Here is a 15,693-nt window from a genome sequence, read left to right as displayed (position 1 = left end):
GGTATAGTGCTGTGGCTCATGTTTTTAGTTGTTAATACTACTGTTCCATTTACTTATTTTGGTTTTCCCTGTCTTCAGCTCTTGGATCCATCAACTCACCTGTTCTGTCGTTTTCTCCCTGGAATCCTCACCCAGCTCCACCAGTCTGCCAACCTTCCTCCCTGCATTTCTACCCCTGCTCTCCCTGGATACCCCACAACCTGGTTCTGATCCATCTCTCCATCACCTGCTTCCTCTGTTTTTGACAATGAACCGGTTAAATCACCACGACCACTGGCTTTTTGTTTGTGTCTGAATTAGTGTCCAAATCATATCGGCAGGTGTGACAGAGCTATCTTGACAAATATTGAAGAGATTCTCCTGAAATTCGTTGCAGACATGAATGCCCCCCAGAAAACAATCCCCTCAGTTACCCTGTACATCTACTATTAGGGTTAATATAGGTGGACGTCTATGTAATTGGGTGCAGACTTTAACAGAGACCTTTGTCTGGTCCTCTCGCTAAATAATCAGATTTTTTGTGTTCCCAAAAATAGTATATGGGCAAAAACTAACCTAAAACCTAAGGTAATAAAAGGCATAGACAGTGAAGCTGGCTAACAGTATTCATGGGCCTTTGCAACTGCTCACTGAGCTGTTAGCATGGCTGCATACTTGTGGTTCTGTTGATGGTGATCTCCGTGTATAAGTCCTTGTCTTCTGGGGATTCCAAGCTGAGACTCCAGCTTCAAGAAAACTGTTTAATACAAAATAGTTTTCAAAGTTATCATGCGTATTGTGTATAATGTTTTCATTCTGCTCCATGCCGTGTCTACATTTGCATGCAATTTTTGTTAGCAGCTCTATTTTAAGTTCCACCGTGTGCCCTGATAGTTTGCCCACATTGACAAAATGTAACTTATGGGTACAAATGAAACCTACACTTGGCGATCCAGGTGAGGCAATAAATCTTGACTTTTCCTGTGTCACAACTGTGACATCAGAGCCCCTACTGGCATCCAAACACAACAACTGGGCCTTAATGTAGATTCTTTAGAAACTACCGAGAGCAGCTGGGGGCAAACCAGTGTCTGCCAGTCTCGCTGCAACCACGGCAACCAAGTAAACACAGCAGCAAACTGTCAGGTTAAACTTAAGCCTCGCCGGGTGATGTTTCAGTGTCACCAGAAAGCCAACCTTGCACGCTGGCAGATGCCAAATGTGTACGTCTGCATGGCGTAAATCTGTTCGATTGCCTTTCACACATGGCGTTCGCGATAATCAGATCAGGGAAACAGAAGGAAATATAGTCAACACAGAATAAAATAATAATAAATAAATAAAAATCAAGTAAATGTGTACTCTGGAACGGTTACTATTTACTCTCTGTTGATACCATTTTATAATTTAGAAGTATATAAGTTGCAACTATAATGGGCTTTAAATGAAAAAAATACAGATCAGTTATATTAAAAAATAACTCTAATTATTCTATTATTAATAAATATGTATGTTAGGTAACTTGAAACTTAGCATAACACTTTCTATTCTGCACCAGGATCTGGGTGGATGAACGTGGCTTTCCATAATATTTTTATAATTTCTCTTTCTCTTTATTATAAGGAGGGTGTTTTGATTAAATATATGCTTTTTTATCTCTCACCTGTTTAAGGAAGGCAGCAAAACACATTTCATTTAAACACAAGTGGGTCTTAAACCGATTCACACAACAGAAACATGTTCAGTAGCTTGTACTTTGAATTTATTGCAAACACATGTAGGCTTGTCAGTCTACATTACAGTCATTCATCATTCCTTATATTCCTCACTTTCAAATGTGTAAGTGCAAACACAGCACCCACTTCTCCTTTCAAGGTGTCTCTCTGCTGTCATCCCGACCTTTGCCTTTTCCTGGCCAGACACGACTGACACACAATGGCCGCTTCACGGCCGTGCGTCACTTTTCCTAAAACGTCCTGTAATCACTTATCTCAAACCGTCACTCTTTCACCTTGCGTTATCTTTCTTGTACAGAATCAGTCAATGATGCAGTCAGTTTCACATAGTTCACCTCAAAAGTCAGTAGATTTTAAAAGGACATCATGAAAAATGTTTTAAACAAATCACTTTTTACAGTGCAACTTTGGGCAAAATTCACCAGAAACAGTCGTCTTTTTTTTTCTTCAATTCCGCACATTGCTCCTATAACACCAGCATTCACATCCATTCATTGCTGTCATCACTGGTGACGAAAACAGTGACGATCCAAGTGCATTAAGTACATCATTATTCACAGATAAAGGTCATACAAGATGCTAATGAAATGTTTCTGAGAATCGATTTTAAATGTTTTGCGCTTATTGTTACGGCTGGTTTACTAGAGCGTACACATTATAATATATCTATGATTTATCTTGACTTTGCAAGACTATCTAAAAGTAACCATCTAAAATGAGAGAAATATGTGTTTTATCATCTTCCGCCTTTGGCAGATTTATTTCTTCCGTTAGGACTTGTAACTTGCGATGCTGTTATTCATAAAGTTTCTGAAAGGTTATTTCTATACAACAGATTGTACATTTATTTATTTTATTTGCATTGCTGTCAACTTCCTCGGGGGCAAATTAGGTTTGAATAAAAAAAATAATCATCATTAAGAACATTTTATGTATTAAAATTACATATTTAAGGCACATTTCACCTCAAAATTGCATTAAATGTTGCAATATCAAATTGCTCTAAAGAGCAAATCATTTCCTAAAGTCGACAAATTCTCAAAATCACTGCATCAATTCATATCACTTATAATGAAATCAACTCATTGGGAAATTTATATGAAGTGTGTTGTCCCAGAGGCAAAACAACATGTATTTTACATTAAGGTACATAGACTGACCAGCAGCTCCAAATACCTTTAATTTTTTTTTGTTTTAGCTTTGAAACATGTTTAAAATTATCAATCTACAATTTGCATTATTTCTACATGGATGCTGGTATTACTAGTCAAGTCAAGCACAATGAAGCCCCGCTGCATGTTCAAATGGAAACAGGACGGAAAAAGGAAATAACCTCCACGTACAGATAATATAAAAAGATGAACTCTAATCTGGATGACAATATGTAGACTGTGTTGTGTAACAATAAGGAGATCTGAACATTTAAATAAGAGAAAAACGACATTGCTGTGTGTAAAAACGCACAAAATACATGCACACCGTGCGCCTGTGTGCTCCTGTCTGCAGTGAAGTAACACAACTCCTCGTTGTACTCACAGAATGCTCAAATGCCGCACATAACTCACTGCCACAACCACGGACACATTCAGACACGCGCACATCAACTCCCATCTCATTACACAAAAGTGTAAACTGAACCAACACAAATAGAGGAAGTTATCCTCTAAATATCTCAGCTGGCTCTGACTCATTAGGCCCAACTCTACTTACTGAACTAAGTACACTGTTAAACCAGAGTCCCAGCCGGGTTTCACCTGAGCAACCACACATAGTGTGTTTCTTTTCTTTTCTCATTTTAACATACAATGAGCAGTGCTTTTAACATATAAAGACACACCTCATACAGCCTCAGAGTTGTGTGGGTATTAGCAGCATTTTGTGAGTCGTGACGCAGAGGTTGCACAAACAAATATAACACGAAACACTGACAGCTAACAAACACCATGAATGTTACTGTGACTATAGAAAAACAGTTGATGCAGAGTAGTACTACGGTATACAGCAATGTCAGATATATATATTGTTATTCAATTATGTGGGACATCTTTAAAATATATTAATTTGAAACAGAGTACTAATTTTAATTCAGTGCAGACAAATGGTCCCTGTCCTCAGAAAACTGTGTTGAAACAAGACTATGTAACTTTTGCTAATCGTCAGCCACTGTGGCCCCAAGACATTCATTCATTCATTCATTTTCTGTAACCACTTGTCCTCTGGAGGATCGCAGGGGGGTAGGCGGGGTACACCCTGGACAGGTCTCCAGTCTATCTCAGGGCTAACACAGAGAGACAGACAACCATTCACACGCACACCTACGGCCAATTTAGAATCACCAATGAACCTAACCAGCATGTCTTTGGAAAGTGGGAGTACCCGGAGAGAACCCACGCAGCAAACTCCACACAGAAAGGCCCCAGTCGGCCAATGGATTCGAACCTTCTTGCTATGAGGCATCAGTGCTAACCACCACGCCACTGCGCAGCCCAGCCCCCAAGACAATTAAAGCAAAAAAGTGCATTAAAAGACTTTAAGCTGGAGTCACCTGCTTTAAAGACACCATCTTTAACCCCACCAGTCCATCCCGTAGCTTTTACTTTGCTCTCTGAAGATTCTTATTTATATATATTAGACATTCATGTGTTCATGGGCTGTGTGTGCCAAAGGGTGGCGTCTCCACTTTCTGCAGAGGATGTTGTCCTTTTGGCACCACCACGTAGATGCCTTCGGCACACATTGGAACAGTTTGCAGCCAAGTGTGACGCAGCTGTGGATAAACACCTCCAAGTCTCTCCAGAAAAAAAAGGGTAGCGTGTCCTGTCCAGATTATGGGAGAGAATCTACTTCAGGTGGAGGAAACCAACCATACAGTAGTGGTGAAGGTAAGGTGAGACTCTTTAATTACTGTCAGCATCCCAACCCTCACTTATGATCACGAACTCTGGGTGATGACAGTAAGAACAAGATCAGGGATACAACTAAATGAAATGTTTTCTTCGCTGGGCAGAGGCCATGACTCTCCTTGATAAGGTGCAGGGATCAGTGATCCAGGAGAAACTGGCCTACCAGCTACATCTAACCGAAAAGAGATTATATCTTCCACTTGGCCTCGGAGCAGATGTGGATTACCCAGGACAAGCTGGAGGAAGCTGCAGGAACCAGAGATAGCCGTGTTTAACTGCATTCCCTATTGCTGCCGCGGATGTGATTGGTTTAACAGCTTCAAAAGATGATGATTAAAATGTACCTTGTTAGGAATCTACGGTATCTTGTTAATTAATTTACAGACATCCATCCATCCATCCATTTTCCAATGCTGATTTGAGTGGAAGCGGGCCAAGAAAGGCAGATCATATGTCTTTCTCCCTAGCCACATCCTCTATTTTCCCTGGAGGACCCTAAGGCATTCCCAAGCCAGATAGGGTATGTAATCCCTCTCGGGTATTCTGGGTCTGCCCTGTGATCTCGTCCCAATTGGATGCGTCTGGAATATCTCCAGAGAAATCAGATGTCCAAGTCAACTCAGCTGACTGTTTTCAACATGAAAGAGCAGCAGTTCTCGTCCAAGTTCCTTTTACGTGTCTCAACTCATCACCCTGTCTTTGCATCACCATGCAGGAAACTAATTTCGGCGTCTGCAGTCCCATTTATTTATTTATTTTTTCACTACCCAAAGCCAGTGATGGAAACTAGACTGACTGGTGAGTCAAGAACTTAGATGTCAGGATGAACTTTCTCTTGATCTCACCAGTCCAGTACCATGTCTGTATTACTGCTTGGCACCTTCACACTCATTTTTAACCTCATTCATGAACAAGTTACCACAAGTTACTTAAAACTACAATTGAAGAACCTATAATGCACTGTGGCCTCAGGCTCTAATCTCTACTCCTTCACACCTGGCTGCAAACCATCTCAGTGTGGACTGGAAGTCACGAGTCTTAAACGGTAAGGTAAGAGATGCAATAAGCAGGCAACCATACTTGACACTCTCCACACCTCAATTTGAATTTCAGAGTAGGTTGTAATGGTTTTCAAAAGTTACATAGTGTTGCTTTAAATGTGTGGTATCATTAAACTCATCTACATAAAATGTTGGCTTAGCCTGTAATGACTAAAACTGGAGTGTGACACCAGACCTGCCTTGTTTCCATTTGAACAGACACGATGCGGGGCGCAAACATCGCTTAAACAGAGATCAGAGTTCTAGGCAGCAGCTGACTGGAAAGTATTACAAAGCCGATTCATGTCAGAACATCAGCCGGAGAAGAGCGTGGCTGGATGTGTTAACTCTACAAAGTGCTGCGATGCATACACAATACAGAAATGTCTGCTGCACGGACAAACAACACAACAGAGTGGAGGCAGAAGATAATGGTGAACGCTGTCCTGGGAGTAGAAAGCAGGGTCGGGTGACGGGGTGAAGGGGGATTCCTCTGCAGAGATGTCTAGAAGTGACAAAGAAGACATGACACGGGTGTTAAGCTCTGGAGGCTGCAATGAAAACAAGGTGAGTTGTTGTTGTTGTTTAAAATGCACTGACTTCTTCCCTGGTTTCTAAACCAGCTGACCAGATTCTGCCAATCTCTGCCAGGGGCACGCTACTCAATTTGTTTACATAGAAGTTATGGAGGTCGGCAGTGCTCTCCACCTCCTTCTCCCCGTTTAGGAATAAGCAGAGGGGGAGGGGGCTATAAAAAGTTGACCCCATCTGAGTCCCGCAGACTCGCTTCCAAGCTGGAGCTGCAGCAGCATCTGATCTCTCCGAGCAGCTGTCCTCTCCCTGCATCAGCACAACAAATACTTTACATTGCCTGACCTTTTCCTCCTGCATCACTATCCCAGCCATGCCCACCCCGCGTCCCTCCGCCCCAAACACCCCACCGCCACTAGCTACACACACACGCAAGCACACACACACACACACACACACCCTGTGTTCCCTTCACACCACTACTGAACCCCCGTCCTAGGCCCCCGCCTGCCACGCACCCAGCTGACATGTATCCCTCATGCTCATGCAGTTGTATTATTGCTCTGACACGTTAGCTGAGAATGGACCCTGGCTAGTTGTAAATGTGTATATACAAGTGTATCAGAAAGTGGAAATGAAGTGTCTGGGCTGCGGCATGTAGCAGTGTAGAGAGACATCTTTCGATAATTTTGAATTTATTTCGGGCTGTATTTTCGGGCGCCTTGTTTGAACTGTTTAGAGAAACACAGACGAGGTTCCCACAAACATCTGCTGATAGCAAATTAGAATCCCAGAGAAAGTGGGCACTCCCCTCTTAAATCTTTTCACAGCCCTGCAGTTGCTCATAGGATATAAAAGGCCGCCGTGCATTTCTCATATGCTTGAATATTATTGTCTATTAAACCTGATACGTGTTCCTTGTCGTTGGTAGTAAAGTACTGTGCAGAGGTCAAACAACGAAGCAGTGAACAAGTGATTCCTGTTTCATTTGACTGATTTATGCGCGCCACTGCACGCTGGCGTCACTGATCAAGCAGGAGTGTGACTGACTACGTAGAGGTATTTACAGTGCGCATTTTCATTTAAACAACCTGAAAGCTCGTGGTGTTACAAATGTAATAAAGGCACAGAACAACGCGGCGGGATATGGATGCGTCAGCTGTGCATGAACGAATTTGTCGGGATGATGCAGACGACGTGAATGTCGGAGCTCGTGACTTCACTTGAGTTTCCGAGTCAACATCTAATTGGGATGCAATAAACATATCTCTGAGGCAAATGCAAGGAAAATGTTTACTTGAGACGAGGGACAAAACTCCATTTGAGTAAGATTAGGACAGAAATGCACGGTAACTCGTAAGCGTGGAGGCTAACACATACAGAACATTTCCATGGTTTTCTCTAACACTAAAACAAGCTAACTTAGTGAAAGCAGAGCTGAACTGAATGTGGTTTGCACAGAAAAGACTGAAAGCAAAGCTGAAAAAAACAAATCTGTGGCTACGTATGATAATCCACAACTGTGAGCAAGTTCTTATATGTATTGAGGAAATTAATGCAATAATCTGTAGAGTTTAGTTTAGTGCTGCTGCTGCATTTGAAACAACATCTTAAAAAGCTGTTCAAACACAACTAAAACTGTGTGTGTGTACATCCCACTGAGGGAAGTATGTTTTAACATTTTAGCCAAACTTCAGTTCAGTTTTTCATTACAATTCTCCTCCTTTCCTATAAAACGTACAGTATAGTGCATATTCAACTTTTCATCCATTAGTTTTTTTCGTTATAAATGAATGCAACAACTTCAGAAGCATATATACTGAGTAGATGTTTTAAAGAAATGCCAGAAACTGCTTGTTTAAGGTTTGTAAAACATATAAGGAATCACCGACATTCAGGAACTGTAACGTTATATGAGCAATTAAAGCATTTATGACCGATTAAGAATAACTTGATGTGAGGTGTCACTAACTGGAATAGTTTCCTGTGACACTTATCAACCCTGAGAATAAACCATGTAAACAAACTCGTCTCACACCATCGAAATAGCCCGCCGATGTGTAATGCAGGGAAAAGCTCTCGGCCGTGGCTGAAAATCTAATCTCGCGGCAAGTCCTGCCGACCTCAGTGGAGTCGGGTTGCCTGTCATGAAGCTACTGCATGTCTATTAACACTGACGTGCAGACGCGAAGGCCGCCAAACCGGAGCGTCGCTTTAAGATTTGCGTCAGAAAAATTGTGTAAATGGATCATACAGGTCATGGTGACTGAATGAAATGGTGCTTCAAATACCAGCCACCTGCTAATGTGAAGCTGTGAGACACATACTGGACGTCAGGGATGGTTTGTTTCATTGAAATAGATGGATAATGGTGTTCTTACATCTGAGTTCATGTACACATGGACTGGTTTAGACCCAGTTTCTATGTGCAAACAATTAAAGAAGAAAAAAGTCCATTCATGAAACAAGATGTTTCAGTTTTCTTAGCATCAGATTAACTGTCCGTCTTCCTTAAAATCACACTAAGTTGGTTTATCTGTAAAAACATACAGATATTTTTATCCAACAGTGAGGACAGTTCATCAGGAACCTGAGAGCTGGATTAGATGAGTGTATTCAATTTCTTGTTTTCTTAAATTAAACTTTTAAATATGTTTGAGTACGACAAAGAAAACCAGCAAATCATTGCATTTGAGCCAGAGGTCTACAATCATGTTTGAAGCTGCTTGAACTGTAGAGCGTATTAAATATAAAATACAGTCAGAATCCTGATAGTGTTAGTCTTTGTCGTGTTTTCATGCAACAAAATGATTAAGTTAATTTTTTAACTTGTGTTATTTCTTGAGAAATATATTAAAACTTTGTTCTTGGCATTATTTGAATTGTAGTATTGAATTAATATTAACATTTAAATGTATATACTCATGCCTTCCACATTTCTGTGGGTCATCAGATGAACTAAAGTGAATTACAAACTTGCATTTAGCTTACACTGTTCAATAGATTCAAGCTCAAATGTATTTTATCCAACTTTAAAATAAAACATGAATGAAAGCTACTTTTCACTTATTCCCAGATGCAGAAATGAAGAGGATTTGGAGTAAAGAGGACGGTGCTTCCTCTTCTGACACGTATCCATCATTCACACAGACCTTGTGCCAACTTACATGAATGAAGAGATGTCCTCTTGGTCACCGATGCTCCACTACAAAGCTCATCGTTGTTCCATCAAAGGAGGGAGGGGCGATGATTCTTGGACCTTGTTGCGTCGTGATGCTGATAACCGGCTTCCTCTCCAAGCCCGCGGCGCTTCCTCTGGAGGTCACGTGTCCCAACCCCACAGGTAGCTGCAGCGGCCTCTGCTGAGCTTCCCCTGTTGCGCTGTAATATGCGCTCTCGGCGCCCGTCGTGCTGCTCTCCAGCCGAGCACTTTTCATTTTTTCACCGCCTGCGTCCTCGGAGTGACATGGGGACTGCGGCAGCATAGCCTGGGCGGCTAGAGTGGGAGAGGGGATGAAGCCTGGGTAGATCATGTAGGTGGGGGCGTACGCTCCTGGGCTGAGCGCCAGTGGAGATAAAGAGAGAGGCACGGGGGTGACAGGTGACACAGGTGAATGAGGCATGGGCACGTCCACATACTGGCCTGTCTCGGGGTCAAACAGTCTCTTGGTGGTGGCCTGTATGGGAGTGTCCACCAGGTAATAATGTCCTGTGGTGGGATCCAGAAGCATCTTGCGCTGGGTTTGCGGGACCGTGTCCCCAGCAGAAAGTGTGGGTGACACAGCGGGGACAGATGGAGAGAAACACAACACCTGCTGCTGTTTCTGAGGCCCTGCTGCTGCCTTTGAGTGATGATAGATGGACGTAGCTGGGTACTCCATGATTAATGGAGATCTTTTCTGCTCCGGGCCCTTGCTGTCACCTGCATTGGCTCTACTAACGTTTGAATTCCCCTCCTTTGAAGCAGGCTCCCGATTCAGCAGTTGGATTTCATTTTTGTAGCCCAGCCCTGGTATGGTTAAATAGTTCTCAGAGTCGGAGCTGCCCTGTGTGACAGTGGGATTAGTGGGACTGGTTTTGACCTTTCCCGGCTCCACCTGGCCACGTTTCGGCGGCTCTATTTTAACCGACAGTGGAGCCGGCGCAGTCTTTGAGCTCCTGATAGTGGATGACGTTTGCAGCGCGGAACCTTGCGCGGCGGTGTCCGAGTTAATGCTGCTCTTATTGCCAAAATGAAGGACGCTTTTGTTGGTGAACGTTTTACTCTGCTGTGACTGTGTTTTAAAAGTGTCGTTGTTGTAGGGAACGTGTATGATGTTCAGCTTCCCGCTTTCTGTGGCGCTTGTCGAAGGCTGAGGGACCCGCTCGGCGTTCGTCGCCTCCGTCTCGTCCGCCCCCTGCTCCTCTCTGGCAATGAGCGACAGCACGTGGCTGTCCGTGACGGGCTGTGGGGGTTGAGCCTTGCGCTTCCATTCATTTCTGTCAAAAACATAAAGCTGCTCCATCGTTTTGACTGCAGCTTTCAGTTTCTCCAGTGCGTCCTGTTTCGGCACCGTTGGCTCATTTCTCCTTTCAGCTGTCTCACCTGAGAACTTGTCCTGCTTTTGTTTTGCCAGTTTGGTGTCAACATTAGGCTGAACCTCAGACTGATCAGGATATCCCTGCTTGGGCACAACAGGTCCCACTCTGCTTGTCGCGCAGTGCAAAGGTGCATTTTCATTTCGGGCTGTTTCAGGTTGGCTGCTGGCTTCTGCTTGGTTCTGTGAAGCTGCAGTTGTCTGAGATTTAGCGTTTGTTTTAACGGAGTTGCATTTAATCACAATAGGAGATGGCAGCACATTTTTAACCGGCTCCATTTTGGACTTTTCCTCAAGTTTATCTGATGCCGTGGAGCATTTATTATCACTTTTGTCCAATGAAACAAAGCGATATGAGCTTTTTACTAATTTCCGCACATCTCTGACGTGATATATCGGAGTTTGAAACTTGCATTTGGTGTCCCTTATGTCTCTAACCGTGAAGTTTGGCACCTTATCTGCTGCAGACAAAATGTGGCATTTGGTATCATCAGCTGTCCTGAATGTGTTGACATTGGAACTTATTTTGGGGGTTAACAAATTGGCAATATTCAGAGTGCAGCCTTTGTTTTCCTTCACGCTTCTCAGGCGTATTTTTATCTCTGGTGTTTTCCCTCCTTTTCCGTCCTCTGCGTTCACATGATTGGCAGTCTTCAGTTCCTTGTCACATTTCTGTGAGCCAGCAACTGTTACAGACGTTTGTCTCCTTGCATCGTCTGTGAATTCTTCCTCCTTCTTTGAAAGAAGCTGGCAGCTTGGAACAAAAAGCAGTTTTGTCAGCATGCTGCTGGTATCTAATCCTTCCTTACCTGCAGTCTGTGTGTCACCTACAGGTACTGATTCAGCCACCTTTACAGGCTCTGGCTCACTGTCTTTCAATGAATTAAATGCACTGCTCTGACTCTGGATAAGTAGTGTTTTTTGAGGCTCCTCTTGTCCCTTTTCTGAATCATCCTGTGCTTTGTTGCCCTTTGCCTCGTCTGAAGGCCCACAGGAACTGGACCTGCCTCCGTCCAGCCGCTGATCTTCGGCAGAATTAACAGTGAATCCTGAGCCTGACTCTGAGGTTTGCCTTTGCAAGCCTCTTCCTTGGCTGCTTTCTTTCCAGTCTTGATCTTTCATCTGAAAACAGGGCGGGGAGACTGCAGGGTAAGTGTCACAGATCTCTCCCCTTTCCATTTTACGCTCCTGTTCGAACTGCATCTTTTTGGAAATCACGTTTTTCAATAGACTTGATGCAAAAATGGCCCTTTTGTGCGTGTCTCCCGTGCTGTCTGTGTGATGACACTGCATCTCACACCCTGACCTGGCAAACACAGTCCCGGCAGCTTCACCGGATCGTGCCTTATTGGAGCATTTGGGAGTCCTGCTTCCTTCGTGTGATTCCACATTGCAGCGGAAATTCAACGTGACAGGCTGAACAGGGTCTCTCAGCTGGATTCTTTTACTTGACGATGATGCTTGCTGCGAGGTCGTTCTCTTGTTCAGAGCATACATTTTGGTTTGTGGCGCTTTTGTGCCAGACTTACCATGCCTCTTACCGGCTACGGTCTTGTTCATCTCCAGTGTTGCGCTTGAAGTCTTGTGCGCAATTACGCTGCGCTCTCTTCCCCGAGATATGTTTCCATAATTCCAGTCTACGTACGCGGACCATTTATTTAGCCCATACTCCGAAACAGAGGACTCACTGGAGGTGCTTAGATTGATGGCATCGAAGTACGGACATGCCAAGCTGCGGAAAGACTTGGCGGTTAAATTACGCACCTCTTTATCAGCGTCGTCCAACTCACTGATCGAGCTGGAGGCTCCGCTGGAATATTCATTAATGTCTTTACGTCTTAGTTTGGTGGCAAGGTGCTGACGACCCGGAGCAGGGATGAAATACTGGGCTCTATCGCACAGGGGTCCCGGTCTGGCGCCAGAGCTCACAAAAGCGAAATTGCTCCTGTCTCCAAACTGTTGTGTGTACCCACAGGTGCTGTTGACACCAACAGGATCATTCACCGCTCTGGACGAAGTTTTTATTGATAAGTGGATTTTCCCTGCACAGGGATCTCCGCTTTGGTTTTTGCACACACTTTCATCTGAGCTGGCGCATTTGTCCGAGTCACAAAGATCACTCTCATCATGCTCAGTGCTGACAACTGCTCCACCAAGATTAGACTGCACTTTCGCCTGGCTCTTGCCCTCCAGTATCAAAGTCCCCTCCTGGGTTTCATCGCTTTCAAAAGAGGCGTAATCCACAAAGGAATAGACCAGGTTGTCGTCTTCGAAATCCCAAGTCCCTCGCCCCAGGTCGTAATCTACGTCGTGGTCGAGCTCGGTCAGCTGGATTTCGTGCGTCGTGATATAGTGGGACTCGTCCTCCACGATGTCAGAGCCGCAGTGGTCGGACAGTACCGCGCTGGCGCCGTCATCAGACTCCGTCTTGCTGTTCAGATACATGTCCGTGTACTGGAGCTCATCGCACTCACTGCACACACTGCAGTCACTCGGGTCGGGCTCGGCCTTGTGCTGCTTCTCATTCTCAGAGTCCTGATCAGTGTTGGGAAGTTCGGTCAGAGTTTCCAAAGCCGGCTCTTCCGATGCAGGCCCGGGGTCCGGGCCGGTGTCGGGGCCGGTGTCCCTCTTGTCCTCCGACTGCTCTTCCACATTTGACATGATCTCCCTGTCATGCTTCCCCTGCTTCGAGCTGTCGCATTTGATGACAGACAGCTGGTTTCCCTCGCCGGTGAAAGTCACTTTCACCGTTTTCGGGCCCTCGGGTTTCATGTCCAGATCCACATAGTTGGACTCGTCGCTGTTCGTCTTGGTGCCGTGGTCCTTGCTGTTGTCCTTATCCTTGTCATACGTGAGCAGCTTCCTGTGAAGTCCGGTGTCATCTCGGTAAGTGAGAGTTTTCTCCGCTGCTTCCATTTGGTACGGTCTCAGCCGTCAGGTGGTCCTCGTTTATGATGTTATCCTGACACAGGACGGAAAACTCTGCAGGGCTGGAGCCACGGAGGACGGACGGCGAGGAGGGTGAGAGAGAGAGAGAGAGAGAGAGAGGGAGAGAGAGAGAGAGAGAGAGATGGGGGAGTTCCAATGAAAATCCCATTATGGTTTCTCTGAAGTGACTCTCGGGCTGTACCAGCTTTTATTTCAGTCAAACTTTAAACATAAGTCAGTCTTCTTAAACTTCAACATAAAAGTTCATTTTCAGCACCTTCCCCTGAAGAACAGCTCCTCTCTAGAGTTTTATCAGTCATTTATTTAACCTCATAAACAGTAGCTTTTTATATAACATCATTTCTGTTGTGTTGTTCTTGTGTTTTACTATCCTGCTTACATGACATTTAACTTTTTTAAGTAGAAAGCAAAATAAGGCATTTGTCAATACTACTACTAATAATAATCTTTATTTGTATAGCACTTCTTTTCAAATCAAAATTACAGTGCTTTACAAAAACATACAGAATACTGCAATTTTAAAAACAGGCACATGAAACAAAGTGAATAAAAGCAGAACAGTTAAAAGAAAAACAATGAAACACAATACAGCTAAAAACTTAAAGTTAAAATCTCAATCTGGATTTGAAAGAGATCCCAGAGTCAGCTGACCTGATTTCCTCAGGCAGATCCTTCCGCAGCTGTGGAGCCCTGACCGCAAACACCCTGTCACCTTTTGTCAAAACATAAATATGAGTCTAAGCTCTTCTTCTTTATCCCAGATTCACCTAAAACACACCAGGAAACAATTGACGGCAAGAAAAGATGCTTTTGGGATTGGTCAAATGTAGAGAAATGAAAGAAAGTATAAAACCAATGAAGCCAAGCATCAGGAAAAGTAAGATAAACCAACTGTGGAAGTGCACAGTGATTTATTTATTAGCTATAAAAAAACGGACAAAACATAAAAATACTAAATAATACCGAGTGCGTGAGCATGCTCAAAAGGGACTAGTGTAGAGGGGAAAATGTAAAACTAGTCCTGATCTTTAAAGTACAGCTGAATAGTACAACACGTTCAAATAATGAACTGGAGCGTTACAACTATTTGAAGCAGATGCACACACATTAATGTTAAAGTTGGTGAAGATCCAAATTGTTCTGTTCACGCAACATGATACGAAACGAGAAAACAAGAAGCAGCCACTCAAGAGACCCAATCTGCCATATTTCCTCCAACTCGATGGCGACATAATAATGAATAACGGCACATTTGAGCTCTTCTCACATTGTAGTGGCAAGAATGCTTTCAACACTTTGCCCACTCACTGAAACAGCTGTCTACATGATGGAGAGAGGTATTCGCCATCAGCTGGTGCCTGTCAGCTAAAAGTATTAATTCCATTCATTCATGTGCAGCTACTATGACATGTACTGTCGGCTCGTTAAAAGTAAAGGGGAGATTTTTTTTTTCTAACAATAGCTGTCACCTGCAGGGATGATTGCGAGTCCCATTCATTTGCATGATAATCAACCATTTGTTTGTTTTTAAAAAAAGGCCTGTATACGTGTTGAAGACACAAGTGTTGTTTCTGGACAGGGCCCCAGATTGGTGGTATGCAGCGGGGAGGGGTTGGGCCAACAGTTGCTCCATGTGGAGGGCACACTGACAGCACTATCAAGGACAGAGGCCACCAGTATCAAGCCTTTGTCACCCTCAAATCCCACTGTTACCCCCGGAATCGCTAGTGCCCTGCAGACGCTCAGAAAGAATGTGTTTTTGGAGCAGAGGCGGGAACAGCCTCAGTGCATTCACACAAGCGCTCTAGTGAATTTATTCTGAGTCGCTTTGCTTTACTATTTCCATGATACGACACTTTATATGCCTTCCTGAGAGCATGTCAGTGGGAAATAACTACATTCGTTTGACAGCTGGGGTGACTTTCCGGTTAAGCTTTTACATGAAAACAAATGTGATATAAGACATCTGAGACGCTTA

General features: G+C 43.9%; 1 protein-coding gene across 1 annotated transcript; it reads right to left on the bottom strand.

Moving 5' to 3' along the window:
• Positions 1 to 9,380: 9,380 nt before the first annotated feature.
• On the bottom strand, positions 9,381 to 13,682 carry LOC311508260 (uncharacterized protein C4orf54-like; the record flags this gene model as incomplete). Its single annotated transcript, XM_084572962.1, has 1 exon — positions 9,381 to 13,682. The coding sequence occupies one exon, from the start codon at positions 13,680 to 13,682 to the stop codon at positions 9,381 to 9,383; it is 4,302 nt and encodes a 1,433-aa protein (XP_084429088.1).
• Between the last annotated feature and the right edge of the window lie 2,011 nt (positions 13,683 to 15,693).

Source organism: Chelon labrosus, assembly GCF_963514085.1.
Source record: "Chelon labrosus genome assembly, chromosome: 2".
NCBI classification, from domain to species: domain Eukaryota; kingdom Metazoa; phylum Chordata; class Actinopteri; order Mugiliformes; family Mugilidae; genus Chelon; species Chelon labrosus.
The sequence above is the reverse complement of the archived record's forward strand: the minus strand, read 5'-3'. Positions and strand labels throughout refer to the sequence as shown.